Source organism: Garra rufa, chromosome 25 (genome assembly GCF_049309525.1).
Source record: "Garra rufa chromosome 25, GarRuf1.0, whole genome shotgun sequence".
Classification (NCBI taxonomy): Eukaryota; Metazoa; Chordata; class Actinopteri; order Cypriniformes; family Cyprinidae; genus Garra; species Garra rufa.
In genome coordinates this window covers 30,431,384-30,447,290 of record NC_133385.1, presented here as the reverse complement: position 1 = coordinate 30,447,290, position 15,907 = coordinate 30,431,384, and the positions used below count along the sequence as shown (strand labels likewise).

The 15,907-nt window shown below is 35.9% G+C and overlaps 1 protein-coding gene across 1 annotated transcript in view; it reads left to right on the top strand.

Annotated features, from left to right (window-relative positions):
• Positions 1-15,907, top strand: part of LOC141301776 (USP6 N-terminal-like protein) — a 34,149-nt gene that overhangs the window by 12,976 nt on the left and 5,266 nt on the right. Inside the window, exons 3-10 of the mRNA XM_073831969.1 lie at positions 1,438-1,523; positions 1,815-1,854; positions 2,023-2,103; positions 4,645-4,752; positions 9,683-9,792; positions 12,709-12,757; positions 15,561-15,681; positions 15,802-15,896. Of these exons, the coding sequence (XP_073688070.1) occupies positions 1,438-1,523; positions 1,815-1,854; positions 2,023-2,103; positions 4,645-4,752; positions 9,683-9,792; positions 12,709-12,757; positions 15,561-15,681; positions 15,802-15,896 (690 nt within the window). The remainder of the gene's footprint in view (positions 1-1,437; positions 1,524-1,814; positions 1,855-2,022; positions 2,104-4,644; positions 4,753-9,682; positions 9,793-12,708; positions 12,758-15,560; positions 15,682-15,801; positions 15,897-15,907) is intronic.

Below are 15,907 nucleotides of genomic sequence, written 5' to 3'. Positions count from 1 at the left end.
GCCTCTTGAGGATTGACCACAAGTTCTCAATGGGATTAAGATCTGGGGAGTTTCCAGGCCATGGACCCAAAATTTCAACGTTTTGGTCCCCGAGCCACTTAGTTATCACTTTTGCCTTATGGCACGGTGCTCCATCGTGCTGGAAAATGCATTGTTCTTCACCAAACTGTTGTTGGATTGTTGGAAGAAGTTGCTGTTGGAGGGTGTTTTGGTGCCATTCTTTATTCATGACTGTTTTTGGGCAAAATTGTGAGTGAGCCCACTCCCTTGGATGAGAAGCAACCCCACACATGAATGGTCTCAGGATGCTTTACTGTTGGCATGACACAGGACTGATGGTAGCGCTCACCTTTTCTTCTCCGGACAAGCCTTTTTCCAGATGCCCCAAACAATCGGAAAGAGGCTTCATCGGAGAATATGACTTTGCCCCAGTCCTCAGCAGTCCATTCGCCATACTTTTAGCAGAAGATCAATCTGTCCCTGATGTTTTTTTTGGAGAGAAGTGGCTTCTTTGCTGCCCTTCTTGACACCAGGCCATCTTCCAAAAGTCTTGGCCTCACTGTGCGTGCAGATGCGCTCACACCTGCCTGCTGCCATTCCTGAGCAAGCTCTGCACTGGTGGCACTCCGATCCCGCAGCTCAATCCTCTTTAGGAGACGATCCTGGCGCTCGCTGGACTTTCTTGGATTCCCTGAAGCCTTCTTAACAATGCAGTTGAAAGTTTTTTTTCGGGATTAAGTTAATTTTCATGGCAAAGAAGGACTATGCAATTCATCTGATCACTCTTCATAACATTCTGGAGTATATGCAAATTGCTATTATAAAAACTTAAGCAGCAACTTTTCCAATTTCCATTATTTATGTAATTCTCAACTTTTGGCCACGACTGTATTTAATTCAATTTTATCAACCAATGTCTTTGCCGCTGACCTTCACTGATCCAATTCAACCATACTAATGAACAAAAATTACTTTAGATAAACTCTTAATGCATCGTTTTTTATATTGCTGAAGAATGTTGAGCTTTCTTCTGTGCTATATTGCACAGACAAATTTACTTATTAATGAAAGGGCTTTTACATTTGTCAAAGAAGAACTTTTTTAATATTAGAAACAAACAAGCAAGCCTTGCCCAGATTTAAAAACTAACACAATATTGTAATGCATTACTTTTAAAAATAACTTTCCCCAACACTGTGTTTTTTTTTTTTTTTTTTTTTTTATAAAGAAGCATTACTTTAAACCATCACTTCCGGCCAGTGAAAAAGTACAAAAATCCACTGACATATTTATTTTGAACTGTTTTCACTTGCTTGATCTGTGCATATTACTCTCCTGATTCAGACTTTTTCTGGGGAAACTCATGTTGTTGTTATTTGAGTTAAGGTCTTTTGCCTTTGCTCCAGTTTCTCAGTTTGTTTGTTGGCTCGGTTGCAGGGCAGGCAGGAGGGTGTGCACATTAAACCCTGGGAGGATGCCGACTACAGCATCTTCAAGGTCACGGACCGCTTCGGTTTCCTGCAGTAAGTCTCGCCTTGCATGGCAGTTTTATCACTCAGTCTCGCAAGACTATGACCTCTGTCTTCAGTTAAAGATGTTAAACGCTCAACTGTGTTATCGGAGAATATGTGTGAACTATGTTATGAAGCCTGTGACTTTTTATGTTTGTTTTGGGCGATAGTTGACTGTGACCGCTAGAACGGTTTTAGTCATAAATCCAGTTAAAAAGAGATGTTATTTGAATGATGCTTGTATTTAATCGAATACTTGTACAGATTAAACAACCAGTTCCCCTTTCTAATTTGTTTTTCCAGTGAAGAGGAACTGCCAACTCCAACCGCAGCGGAGGAGAAGGTGACATTACAATATCAGCTTTCTTTGCACCTCCAATCTCTGTTAAATCTTAAATGGCTCATTTCAGTTCAGCCCACACAAGTTAACCCATTGAATTCTGGTTTTCTGAATTGAATTTCTGGTTACATTTTGGATTTTACACTAACAATTAGTTTGCCATTTCTCTAGTACAAACTCCAAGAGGTTGAAAGAGAAGAAAAATGGGTTAAGATGGTGAAAAAGTGGAACAAGTACTGCAACAGTGAAAAGGTAACTGATACATTCGATCGTTTCAGATTTAACTAGATAAGTCAGATTGTAAAATGTGACCCTGGACCACAAAATTAGTCATAAGTAGCACAGGTAATGCATTGTGTGGGTCAAAATTACTGGGTTTTCTTTTATGCCAAAAATCATTAGGATATCAAATAAAGATCATGTTCCATGAAGATATTTTGATTAGTAATATGCATTGCAAAGAACTTCATTTGGACAACTTTAAAGGCGATTTTCTTTATATATATATATATATATATATATATATAATTTTTGTACCCTTTGATTCCAGATTTTCAAATAGTTGTATCTCGGCCAAATATTGTCCTATCCTAACATACCACACGTCAATGGAAAGCTCAATTTCAACTGAGAAAAAAAGTTGTCTGGTTTTGTGGTTCAGGGTCACACATAATTAGGCTAATGAAGTATATAAAGGGAGACACTGCAGGCAAAAACAGTTTTTTCATGCACCTGTCAAGAGATTTTGGGCTGTTTAGTTTTTCATAAAGGTATTTTTCAGACTAGTGGAAAGAAAACATCCAAAAGACACTGTTAAGTGTTTCTTTTATAGTAGCACTTTATCTCTTTGTGTCAATAGATTTAAATTACAATCCATATTTTTAAAGGGTTTTCTCAAAATTAGTTTTTTCTCCTACACTGAGCCATAAATCTCCACTTCAGTAGCACTTACACACACCAAACTTTCCATTTTTATTCTTGTCTATATCCTGAAGGTTTTTACAGAGGGATTTGTTCAGATATAATTTGCTTGATTTTATACATTTTATTTCTGATTGTATTTTCAATCAAAATGAGACCCAAAATTTCTGTCTTCATCCAGTGTTTAGATTTTGGTACTAGAAATGTATGCAAATGAGTGTATATTTCATTAAATAATGCCTCATTTGCATATTAAAACCTAACATTTTAGAAAACTTGTAATATAAAGAATATTTGTAATAGGGGTGTGCGATATGACGATTTTTGATCGTGGACGATTAAAATGTCTCCACGATCTGCTTTTGAATAAATATCGTAGTATCGTGCTACAGTGTGCCTCCGTCTTAATATACTGTACATTCACTCACGGGACACTGCACTTATTCATATTCGCGATCACAAAAGTACATTATTTGAATGTGCTTCAAAGTCTTGCCGGTAAAATAACGCCATTTGGTCCGCGCGCTGTTCTGGCATGCGCTTCATGAGCGCGTAAACCTGAAGCACGTGCGCTAAAAGCCTGTCAAACAGCACCTGATTACTAAACTGAGCTATCTTTGGCGTTTAATTTGCTTATACTGTCAAAAACACGCAAGGATTACATATAAACACAGTCGGTTGTCTAAAGTGAAAGTAAACAGTTAAGAGAAAAACGGATGCGCGTCTGTATAGATGCGTGCAGCTCTGCGACAGAGCTAAACATGCTGTCGATCGTCATTAAAGGGACAGTACACCCAAAAATGTTGTCACTCACATGTCCTAAATCTCTATTAATTTTTTTTTTTTTCTTGTGCTTAACACAAAAGAAGATATTTTGAAGAATGTGGGTAACAGTAGCTGGTCCCCACTGACTTAAAATAAATAAATAAAATATATGGAAGTAACTGGGGACCCAGCAACTGTTTGGTTACCCACATTATTCAAAATAAGTTTTATGTTCAGCATGTTTTATGCTTAAAAAATGCGAGAGTGAGTAAATGATGACAGAATTGTCATTTTTGGGTGATGATACACTAATAAAACAAAACAAAGGAAAATCACTCACTGCTCTTGACTGAAGAACTTCAATACAGTTGCTTTAAATGTTGCTTCTATGTATAATTTATGTATATAATGTATATAGTGTTTTATTTTTATATTTGTTAATTAAATTTCTTGAATGCTACTGATAAATACATGGACTGTACCTGAAAATTAAAGCACTGTTTGTTTTATTTGTATAGTATGTGTATTTGTAACATGTAGCTTATCTTTGTTCTTATTTTTTAAAAACAAAGAAAATAATGACAAAGATTTTTTGTCTTCGCCCACTTTGGCTTAAATATCTGCCATTCTTTTTATTTTATATTTTGTTACCTTGTAAGGTTTTGGTTTTAAAATAGAAAAATTAATTTGGCTGTACTACTCAGACAACTTGTAAAAAAGTAAAACCAACATGACAAAGAATCGTGATAAAATCGTGAATCGTGATATTTCTTGAAAAAATCGTGATATGATATTTTTACCATATCGCCCACCCCTAATTTGTAATTATCGATCTAATCAATCTACTGAGTAAGTAAGGTGATAACTATTAGTTTTTTTTTTTACCCTGTTGACCATGCAGTGTCTCGCCTGTTTGTATCATTAATTTATTGCGGAACTGAACATTGTTGTCTCATCCTATTGTTGTTGCTGCCATTGTATTCCCATAATTTGCCACTCAATGCATTGTGTTAAAGTGATTTTTAGGCCCACACATCCGGAAGCTCGGCGACCCAAAAATAAATCTCTCCATCTGTTTGTTTCCTCTTCCCTTGTGCATTTTCGCAGATGACGAAGCGGGTATACAAGGGGATTCCCTTAAAGCTGCGTGGTCAGGCCTGGGCTCTGTTGCTGGATGTGGAAAAGGTGAAAGAGGCAAACTACAGGAAGTACGAGGTAGGAATCATGTTTGTGGGCTCCAGTTGGTCCACTGAATGAAAAACTTTCTGTTTGATGTGCATTCAATCAGTGACTCGCTTGTTTGGGTTTTGGTTTGTCCTGTGCGATTGTTTGGGTTTAAATTAGCCAGACGTGTTTTGTCTCCAATCTGCCTTCTTGGCGCAACAATGTTTTCTTTCGTAAGAAAGGTTTTCTGCTTTGCATGCTTTGTATGGTCTGACAATTAGTACCTAATTAAGAAATGAATACTTTTATTCAGCAGTAATGCATTAAATTCATCAATAGTTAGATTAAAGACATTTATAATGTTACAAAATATGTTTATTTCAAAGAAATGCTGTTCTTTTGAACATTCTGTTCATCAAAGAGCCTAAAAACTTGACTGTTACTGTTACTATTACTGTTTTTGCTGTATTTTTGATCCAAATAAATGCAGAAAACTCAAAAAAAGATTTTTTTGGAGTGCTGAAAGTGCTGCCATTTCGTATTTACCATCTGATACCATTGTACTGCCTTATTATTCTTTTCAGTCACTTTAGAATCTTTAGAGCTGAAGAGTTGTGTTTATAACTGAACATGTATATATATCTGAATTGCTAAATATATCAAGGTGCTGCTAGTTATAAAGTTATTTATAACTTGTTTGCTACTCTGATGAATGTGCATAGCAGAAGTGTAGCACTTAAATGGAAACCAGCGGCTACGAAGGTTCCTGTATGACATTTTAGACGCAGGTTTGCAGTTCAGATGCACTTTAGTTCGGGTAAAAGCAGTACATAGTGCGCACTGCAGTTATTTGCAGCTAATTTTCTAAAAATATAAAAGCGAAATGAGCCATTATTGTACATTTTATTGTTTTAAAAAGTTTAACTGCGGCTGTATACACTACCAGTCAAAAGTTTTTGAACAGTAAGATTTTTTAATGTTTTAAAGAAGTCTCTTGTGCTCACCAAGCCTGCATTTATATGATCCAGAGTACAGCAAAAACAGTAAAAGTTTGAAAATATTTTTTCTATTTTAATATATTGTAAAATGTAATTTAAAAGCTGAATTTTTAGCATCATTACTCCAGTTTGTCACTTTATCCTTCAGAAATCAATCTAATATGCTGATTTGCTGTTCAAGAAACATTTATTATTATTATTGTTATCAATATTTAAATCGGTGGAGCACGTTTTTCAGGATTCTTCGCTGAATAGAAAGATTAAAAGATCAGCATTTATCTGAAATAAAAAAAGCTTTTGTAACATTATACTCTATACCATTCAAAGTTGTTTTTTGTTTTTGATTTTTTCGGGGAAAGAAATTATATAAATTAATACTTTCATTTACAAGGATGCTTTGAATTGATCAAAAGTGATGATAAACATGTTTTGTAACATTATAAATGTCTTGACTCAAAGAAATGCTGTTCTTTTGAACGTTCTGTTCATCAAAGAAACCTGAAAAAAAATCCTACCCAACTTTTTTTTTTTAACAAAATAATAATAATAAATGTTTTTGAGCAGCAAATCAGCATATTACTGTATCAGCATACACTGAAGAATGGACACGAGTAGTGATGATAAAAATTCAGCTTTGAAATCAAAGTAATAAATTACATTTTAAAATATATTCAAATAGAAAGCAGTTATTTTAAATAGTAAAAATTTCATATGCTGTACATTGGATCAAATAAATGCAGGCTTGGTGAGCAGAAAACTGATCCTACTGTTCAAACACTTTTGACTGGTAGTGTGAATATATATACACTATATTGCCAAAAGTATTGGGACACCCCCTTCTAATGAATCGGTTTGACGACTTTAGTAATTCTAATAGTACAAATCTTAATGTTTAAGCATATAATGTTATTCAAGGGGATTGTGTGCTTCTAATTGTACAGCAACAGTTTGGACAGGACCCTTTTCTATTCTAACACGACAGTGCCTCTGTGTATAAAGCAAGGTTCAAATAGAAATGATTGATTCAGTCAGTGTGGAAGAACTTGACTGGTCTGCATAAAGCAAAGTCCTAATCCCAGCTGAACACCTCTGGAGTGACTTGAAATGTGGACCTTGAGCCAAAAACTCATCACCAAACACCAATGACTTGTACATATGAGTACAGTCAATTTAGACACTTCCAAAAACTGGTGCAACAGAGATGGAAATACAGTTTTTAAATACATGAATTGTTTCCATCTTTGTTGCCACAGTTTTGGAAGTGCCTTTTTCTGTTCTAAAGAAGGGGGTGTCCCAATAATCTTGTCCATATAGTGTCTGTACAAGTCATTGGTGTTTGGTCATGAGTTTTTGGCTCAAGGTCTGCACCAGAGGTTTCTGCAGACCAATCAAGTTCTTCCACACTGACTGAATCAATCATTTTTCTATGAACCTTGCATCATACACAGAGGCATTGTCATGTTAGAATAGAAAAGGGTCCTGTCCAAACTGTTGCTATAAAATTACAAGCATACAATCCCCTAAAATATAATGATATGCTTAAACATTAAGATTTGTGCTCATGGAAATTACTAAAGTAGTCAAACCTGTTCATTAGAAGGGGTGCCCTAATACTTTTGCCAATATAGTGTGTGTGTGTATGTATATACAAGCCCGAAATTATTCATACCCCTGGCAAATTCTGACTTAAAGTTACTTTTATTCAACCAGCAAGTTTTTTTTTTTTGACTGAAAATGACACAGGCTTCTCCCAAAAGATAATAAGACGATGTACAAGAGGCATCACTGTGGAAAAAAAAAATATTTCTCAGCTTTTATTTACATTTGAACAAAAAGTGGAATGTCCAAAATTATTCATACCCTTTGCAAACTGTCACAGTCTATGGGGAAATCCAAAGTTCTATACCACTCCAAATAGTCCAAGCTGTTCTAAAGCATCCTAATTACCCTGATTCATTGGGAACAGCTGTTTTAAGCAACTCAACTTTTCTGGTTGAATAAAAGTAACTTTAAGTCAGAATTTGCCAGGGGTATGCATATTTTGAGCTTGACTGTGTATGTATATAATATTTTATAGTGACAATTAGGGCTGTCCCCGAATAGTCGAAGATTCGATGCATCGATATGCGGAGCCTGATTCGACCACCGATCTCACAGTCGAATCTTCGCGGGTGAAACGAGCATCATACCATTTTGCCAATATGGGGGTGCTCAATGTCTAATTGCACACAGAACTACTGGTTTTGTACGGTTATATTAAGTTATATACAGCCTTTGATTATGATAATGCAGTAAAAACAAAAGTGAAAAGAAAGAAGCGTTCAATAAATATTTTTAACGTGTTTGTGAATAAATCCAACCACCCCTGTGACTAATTTAATTTTCACTTTCCCTGATGCATGACGAGATGAGGACCATCTTGACGGCAGGGATGGCGGCGATCACACCGAACGCGTTTTTGCAGTTGGAGGCGCCTCTTTTGAATGGTTTTCTGTTGGCAGCGAGCGTTCTGCACGCTGTTTATGCGCCCCCGACGCCTCGCGTTTTCGCCGCCTGCTGCGCCTCGCGTTTTGCAGGAGCGCTCTGAGCGCCTGAAGTTGAAAAAAAAAAATCAACTCTGAGCGGAAAAACGCCCAACGTCATTCGCGTTCTTTTCCATTGTCCAATCGAGTGAATGGAGAGGCGGGCCTTCTGTTGTGATGGCGAAAGTTTACTGTTGCTTAAAAAGTCCGGAGACTCCAAGAAATGGAGGAGAAACCTTTGGTGTCTATCGTGGGTAACCCGGAGCTGTATTATTTAGGGTTTCTGCTAATATGACAGTTTACTTAACAGCAAAAAAAACTAAGATTTTAGAGCGCTCGCGCTATAATCCTTTGATTTGACTGACAGGACAGCTGTTTTGGTCGTTGCTTAGCAACATAAAAAAACCGCAGCACACTGCTCTTTCATTAAAAGTCACCAAAAAAGGCAGTGCTGTGCGCCTCGCGTTTTTAGAACTAAAAGACGCGTTCTGTGTTTTTATTTAAACCTAAATAAGTTTGTCTGTCAGTTGGCAGGCAGTTTTGGTCGCTTATAAAATAAAATAAAAATAGTTTTACCCTCCTGCTGACTATAGTGTCGTGCCCCTCCCAACCCATTCACACACGCACATAAGCCTAGATGATTCGACTATCGGTCGACTATAGAAAGATTCGACTATGAAAATTCATAGTCGGGGACAGCCCTAGTGACAATGTTAAAACCCTTTCTTTTATCAGTATAATATGCATAGATAACCATTGGTAGGCTAACTTTTCCTCCGAGGAGGCAAGGGATGCAGTGCCTCCTCAAAATAAAAAAAAAAGAAATTAAAAAAGAAACATTGTCCAACACTCTCTCACCTCCCGTGAGCCCATTGAGTTTTAACAGACCCACTAAAGCATGCCGTGAGTTTGGTGTGGGGTAATTGAGAATGAATTGGAGAAATTATGTGAGAGGAGACGATGCCTCCATCACAATATGGCTGGTTATAATTGACTGTGATTTGTACATACGATAAATCCCGCCTCTTGTGTTTGTGCGCATTCCACAATGACAAATTAGTCTGAATGAACAATATAATGGCGTTAATGAGAAGACTAATTAAAAAAAAAAATAATTAAACAACTCACAAACTTGGATATAACCACTTTGTTACGTCAAAATAAGACTTGAAATGGCATGAAAACATAATCTGTGAGTTTTTAGTAATTTTTCTATGACCAATATTTACCAAGTTACGATGACTAATGATCAGAAAAATTCAAAAATAGATAAGTTTAAATGTTAACTATTAAAAAGAAAAGCTGAACATAAGTTCACGTTTGTTTAAATTGTTACTGCCTTGAGTAATTATTTTGGAATAACTGTAGAAACACTCAATTTTGCATTTAACTTTGAGTTTCGGTTTTACACTAAATTGTTCAAAAGGGTTATTTCCCATCTTTTTTGCTTCCATGTTGCAGAAAATGAAGGAACAAGCCAAGAAGTATTCGACGGAAATCAAGCAGATTGATCTGGATGTCAACCGGACCTTTAGAAACCATATCATGTTCATGGAACGCTTTGGGGTCAAGTAAGTAAGACACAAGCGAGCTTGTCTTTATCCTCATTTCACTCAAGACCTCATTTTTTTTCTGTGTTACACAGACTTTTGCGTTGAGACGGTTTTGAAATGAAGTACTCAGACCTTGTAAACCTAACCAAAACAAGAGCTACTTCCTCTTTGTCAGTGCGTTTTTGTTCAACTTCCTGTAACTTGTGAGCGGCCTCACAGGAAATGACACAACCGGTGACTCGTTACCATTATGCCCAGAATAAATACATACTTTGATGTTGTCCATAACAACTACATTTCTGCCACAGTGTCATGAAAGAAAGAAAGGAAAAAAAAAATGATTTCCTTTTGTGCCGGACAACCGTAAAAACCCACTTGGGATTGTATATCCTCTTAAAAATGGACAGTGGTGGTTTTTAAACCACTATCATGATGAGTTTTTAACCAAACGTTGACCAGAAGTAACCTTTCAGTAAATGTGATATTCAAGTGTCATCCTACTTACTTAACAAATTAAAACTGAAATGGTCTTGTAGTCCAAAGTGCACAAAGTGGTTTCAGCCATGTGCTTTGCATGGGCAGCACACCCACAACAGACGTAGATCAACCACCAGCTTCGGTGCACAGGGTATCTGGCGGATGGAAGCTCTACATATTTATTAGCGCTGCACGGCCAAATAAGAGGATATGGGGCGGAAGTGCTGTATGACACATCTGCTGTTTGTTTGTGTTGCTTATGAGTGTTTTATAACACGCTAGTCCCAATTCTGCTTTCCTTTGGCGTGTTACCAGGGGTCTTGCTGTGCATCGCTAAATCTTCTCAAATCTGGAGATGTTATGAATTATTAACGCACATCTCCTTTGGATGTGATGGCTTATGCATGGATGGGTTCTTACTGCTACTCTGAGCTGGTTCGATTTTCAGTGCTTTTTGGACAAAATGTACTTGGGTTAATGACCAAAAAAATATTTCAATTCATGTTGGGTTCACATATTTTTTGAAAAACATTGTTAATTAGAAAACAGTACGATTTTTAATGTTTTTTTAAGAAGTCCGAAGTACAGCAAAGACAGTAAAATTTTGAAACATTTTTACTACTTAAAACATCTGCTTTCTATTTGAATATTTTTAAAATGTAATTTATTTCTGATTTCGAAGCTGAATTTTTAGCATCATTACTCCAGTCTTCAGTGCCACATGATTCTCCAGAAATCATTCTAATTGATTTGCCGCTCAAGAAACATTTTTATCATTATTTTCAATATTTAAAACAGTTGAGTATTTTTAGAAAGATCCAAAGAACAGCCTTTATCTGAAATAAAAAAGCATTTCTAAGATTATACACTATACTATTCAAAAGCTTGGAGTCAGTATAATTATTATTTTTTTTTAAATGGAGAAAGAAATTATAGAAATCAATACTTTTATTTCGCAAAGGTGTTTGATCAAAAGTGATGATAAAAATATGTATATTGTTACAAAAGATTTCTGTTCTTCTGAATGTTCTATTCATTAAAGTAACCTGAAAAAACAATAATAAAAATAAACGTTTTTGAGCAGCAAATCAGCATATTAGATTGATTTCTGAAGGATCATGCACTGAAGACTGGAGTAGTTATGTTAAAAATTCAGCTTTGAAATCACAGGAATTAATTACATTTTAAAATATATTAAAATAGTGAACAGTTATTTTAAATAGTGAAAATATGTCAAAATTGTACTGTTTTTGCTGTACTTTGTGTCATATAAATGCAGGCTTGGTGAGCAGAAGAAACTTCTTTAAAAAAAACTGTCAAAAACTTTGGACTGGTAGTGTATGTTGGCATAAACATTTTTTGGCATAAATATCAGGGTTTTTTAGGGTTTTACCCTTTTAGTATTTAATTAATCTGACCTTTTTAAGAAACTCACCTTGCCACAGAGTTATACCACACTTTGTTTTGGCATATTTTTTTAAATATTAATAAGCTAAATGTTGGCAGACTATTTAATAGAAAAAAAAATGTATGTGCTTTTTCCATCCAGGAATTTAAAGTCTTTTTTTTAATTATTATTAAGATTTTTTTTTTTTCAGACTTTTTTTCTAGCAATCCCCAATTCTTGGGAATATTGTTTGTATCTTTGAATTATAAACTCTGAATCTTAACATATAAACTCTTAAGTTATAAGATATAAACTTGTAATTCTGAGAAAAAGCCATAATTGTGAGATACAAAGTAGCAATTTAGCTTTGTGTTTTAATTCCGTGGAAGAAATGGACAATTACAACGATTATACCATCTTTATGCGCTTACAAAAAATATCATAGAATAAGTTTAATTCAGGAATTGAATACTAGTTCTGTTAGAGTCTCATTCAAGTCATCGTCTATGTGTGCATTTTTAATATTTTTCTCAATTTTACAAGATCCAGTCATACACATATGTGACCCTGGACAATAAAACCAGCCATAAGTGTCAATTTATTAAACTGAGATTTGAAAGCGGAATAAATAATCTTTCCATCGATGTATGGATAGGAATATATTTGGCCGAGATGCAACTATTTGAAAATCTGGAATCTGAGTGCAAAAAAAAAAAAAAATCTAAATATTGAGAAAATCGCTTTTAAAGTTGTTCAAATGAAGTTCTTAACAATGCACATTACTGATCAAAAATTACATTTGGATATATTTACAGTAGTATCTTCATGGAACATGATCTTTACTTAATATCCTAATATTTGTGGCCATAAAAGAGAAATGTATAATTTTGACCCATATAATGTAATTTTGGCTATTGCTACAAGTATACCCATGCTCCTTAAGACTTGTTTTGTGGTCCAGGGTCTTTGAAATCTTAATCACAGCTGTCATGTATTGTTGGGAACAGTTTCCTAACTTTCTGTACTAAGTTCGTTTGACCTGTGGTTTTTTTTTTTTTTGTCCGTTACAGACAGCAGGCCCTGTTCCATGTGCTGGCAGCGTATTCGGTCTACAACACGGTAAGAGACTGACGAGTTTGAATGTTTGTGTGTAGATGTGTTATGTAACTCAGAACAGCATGTGCTGGATGAACCAGGGCAGAGGGGAAGAAGGGCAGTCTGGTGTCCCACCCTGTCAACACAGACGCACACACAATTACCGCACTAATGGTGACTTCCCATCAACTTCTATTGTTCTTACATCAAGCTAAATATAATGACCATAGACCAAAACCCAAAAATAAAACTTGTATTTGTATCAATGAATAAAGACATGGCTGCATGCCCATTTGAAAAACCATCCATACTATATAAAATGCTAAATTAGCAGTATTGTAATCTCTTTTTTTGTAAATGTACAGTGTCTTGAGAAATTATTCATACCCCTTCATTTTTTTCACATTTTGTTATGTTGCTGCCTTATGTTAAACTACTTTAAATTACTTTTTTCCCACATCAATCTACACTCCCTACTCCATAATGGCAAAGCAAAAAAATAGTTTTTTTAACATTTGTGCAAATTTATTTAAAAAAAAAAAAAAAAACTGAAAAGATCCCGTTGCATAAGTATTCATACCCTTTTCTGGGACACTCGAAATTTAGCTCAGGGGCATTCATATTGCTTCTAGTTGTTACTACACTTGGAGTGGAGTTAAACTGTGGCAAATTCCATTGAATGAGTCTGATTTAGAAAGGCACACACCTCTCAGAAAAGGTCTAACAGCTGAAAATGCATATCAGAGCAAAAACCAAGTCCTGAGGTCAAGATAACTGCCTGTAGAGCTCAGTGACAGACTTGCGTTAAGGCAATGATCTAGAGAAGAGTTCAGAACAAAATCTGCTGCGTTGAAGGTTCACAGAAGCATTATCCATAATGGAAGACGATTGGAACAACTAGGACTCTAGAAAATGTCTGCCAGCCCCCATCCAAGCTGACAGAGCTTGAGAGGTGAAAAGGTGAGGCAAAGAATGGCAGATAATTGCCAAATGCAGATGTGCAAAGCTTGTCACATCATACCCAAAAAGACTTGAGGCTGTAAAGGTGCTTCAACTATGCACTGAGTTAAGGGTATTAATACTTATGCAATTTACTTATTTCAGTGTTTTGTTTTTAATAAATTTGTAAAATTTGCAAATCTGGTTTTTGCTTTGTCATTATTATGGTGTATGGAGTATATATTGATGTAGGGAAAAACTAATTTAAAGCAGTTTAACATAATGCTGCAACCAAAAAAAAAAGTGAAAAAAAAACATGAAGGGGTATGAATACTTTTGCAAGGCACTGTATGTGCCTACTAGGCATCATACACTTTGCAAATGGCTTTGTAAATGGTAACAGAGAAAATCTAGGCATTATACACGAAATGAATAAGGATAATTCGCACAGTACTAAACATCACGTTGTTCTGAACTTGAAAAATTGCTAGGAGACAAAAACAATGTGCACTCTAAAACAAGTTTGAAATCCTTCAACTTGATGGAACCATAGTCTGAAATGATCAGTTTTTGCAGAATATATACTACATAATTTTCTGTGAGGGTGATTTACTCGTGACTATTACGTAATAGTTACTGTTATGTTAGGATTAGCCTATTTTTCAGTGGTCTTTTACAAACACCAGATTTATATAAGGAGGAAACAATGGTTTTTGAGACTCACGGTATGTCATGTCCTTGTACGGAACTGTTATTATTCAACTATGCCGAGGTAAATACAGTTTTCCATTCTATGGAACCTTTACTAAAGGCTTTTAGAAGCAAATAAAAATTCAGATTTAAAACTTTATAAAATGTAATCTCTAGCTTTTGTTAACGGTCGTACACGCGTTCACGAGATTGGCGTTCCGACGTAGAACATAGGTGATGAAGCAGACGGAAGGAGAGAGTAAAACAAAACACTGTTCACGAATTAAAAAGTACAAAACGAGGATTTGTGAAGAAAAATGTTGGAGGATTTCGATATAAGCCAAGAGGAGACTGGTTTTCCTTTGCTGTTAACAAAACTGTTCTTGCAAGACTAGCATATTCTCACCAGAGCTTACGCTACGCTTATGTCCTACGTCATTCGCTGAGAAGCCACTTTCTCCTGAACGAGCATAGGACAGTTAGTGGAAGCTAGAAATTACTTGATTTGCTACATTAAAAGTTAGCTGCCTATTTAGGCAGTAGACAGCAAGGCAGCTCACTAGTTTTGGAAACAGGCCTCTCTGTCTGGTTCATGAGAACTAGAGAATACACCTACTGTATGCAGAATCTGGTTTGGAGTAATCCAGAGATAGTGACTCTGATGTTGTCCACTGGTTATGGGCAACCAGGGTTTTAGGGCTATTACAGACGCCATCTGTCCAGTGCATTGGATGATATGCTATTTAATTTATTTATTGGGTACCTACTGGGAATTGACTCTCAAACATAGATGATATAGAAGATGGAACAAAGACAAATGGAACAAATGTTTTTTTTCATAATGTTTTGACAGGATGTTTGACACTACTGCTAGGACACGAAATGCACAATAATTTAATTGTTTGTAAAAATGAAGAGTGTGTCGGTACCATATTCCTTTTCCTTCCCAGTGTTGCCTAGTAGAAAGTGGGTCAAATGAGCAAGAGGAGGGTGACGGAGTGGGGGGATGAGAGTTGGAGTGAGCAAGAGAAGTGGAGAGAACAAGAATTTCTTTCCTATGCCAAGATAAAGTGCTAAATAGCTAGTTTTGTGATTGGTGAAATGAGCACTTAATCCTTAGGCCATTCTCTGTCTTAAATGTTGAGTCAAGTTGGTGACAAAGTGTTCTAAGTCTATCTGGTTATGTGGTTTTGTGTAGGAAGTGAGCTACTGTCAGGGCATGAGTCAGATCGCTGCTATTCTGCTCATGTACATGAATGAGGAAGATGCATTCTGGGCCTTATCACAGCTACTGACCAATCAGAAACATGCCATGCATGGTAAGTGTCATGCCAAGTCTCTTTCACTTTGTGTGTAGATAAAAAGATATCTCTTTGTTTTTGTAGCACACTTTGTAATTGTCGCTACATCTCTGTGTCTTCCCCTGTGGTTTCTAAAAGGATTCTTCATCCCAGGGTTCCCTAAACTCCAGCGTTTTCAGGTTCATCATGACCAAATACTGTCTAAACTCCTTCCCAAACTCAGGAAACACTTGGTGAGATTTCT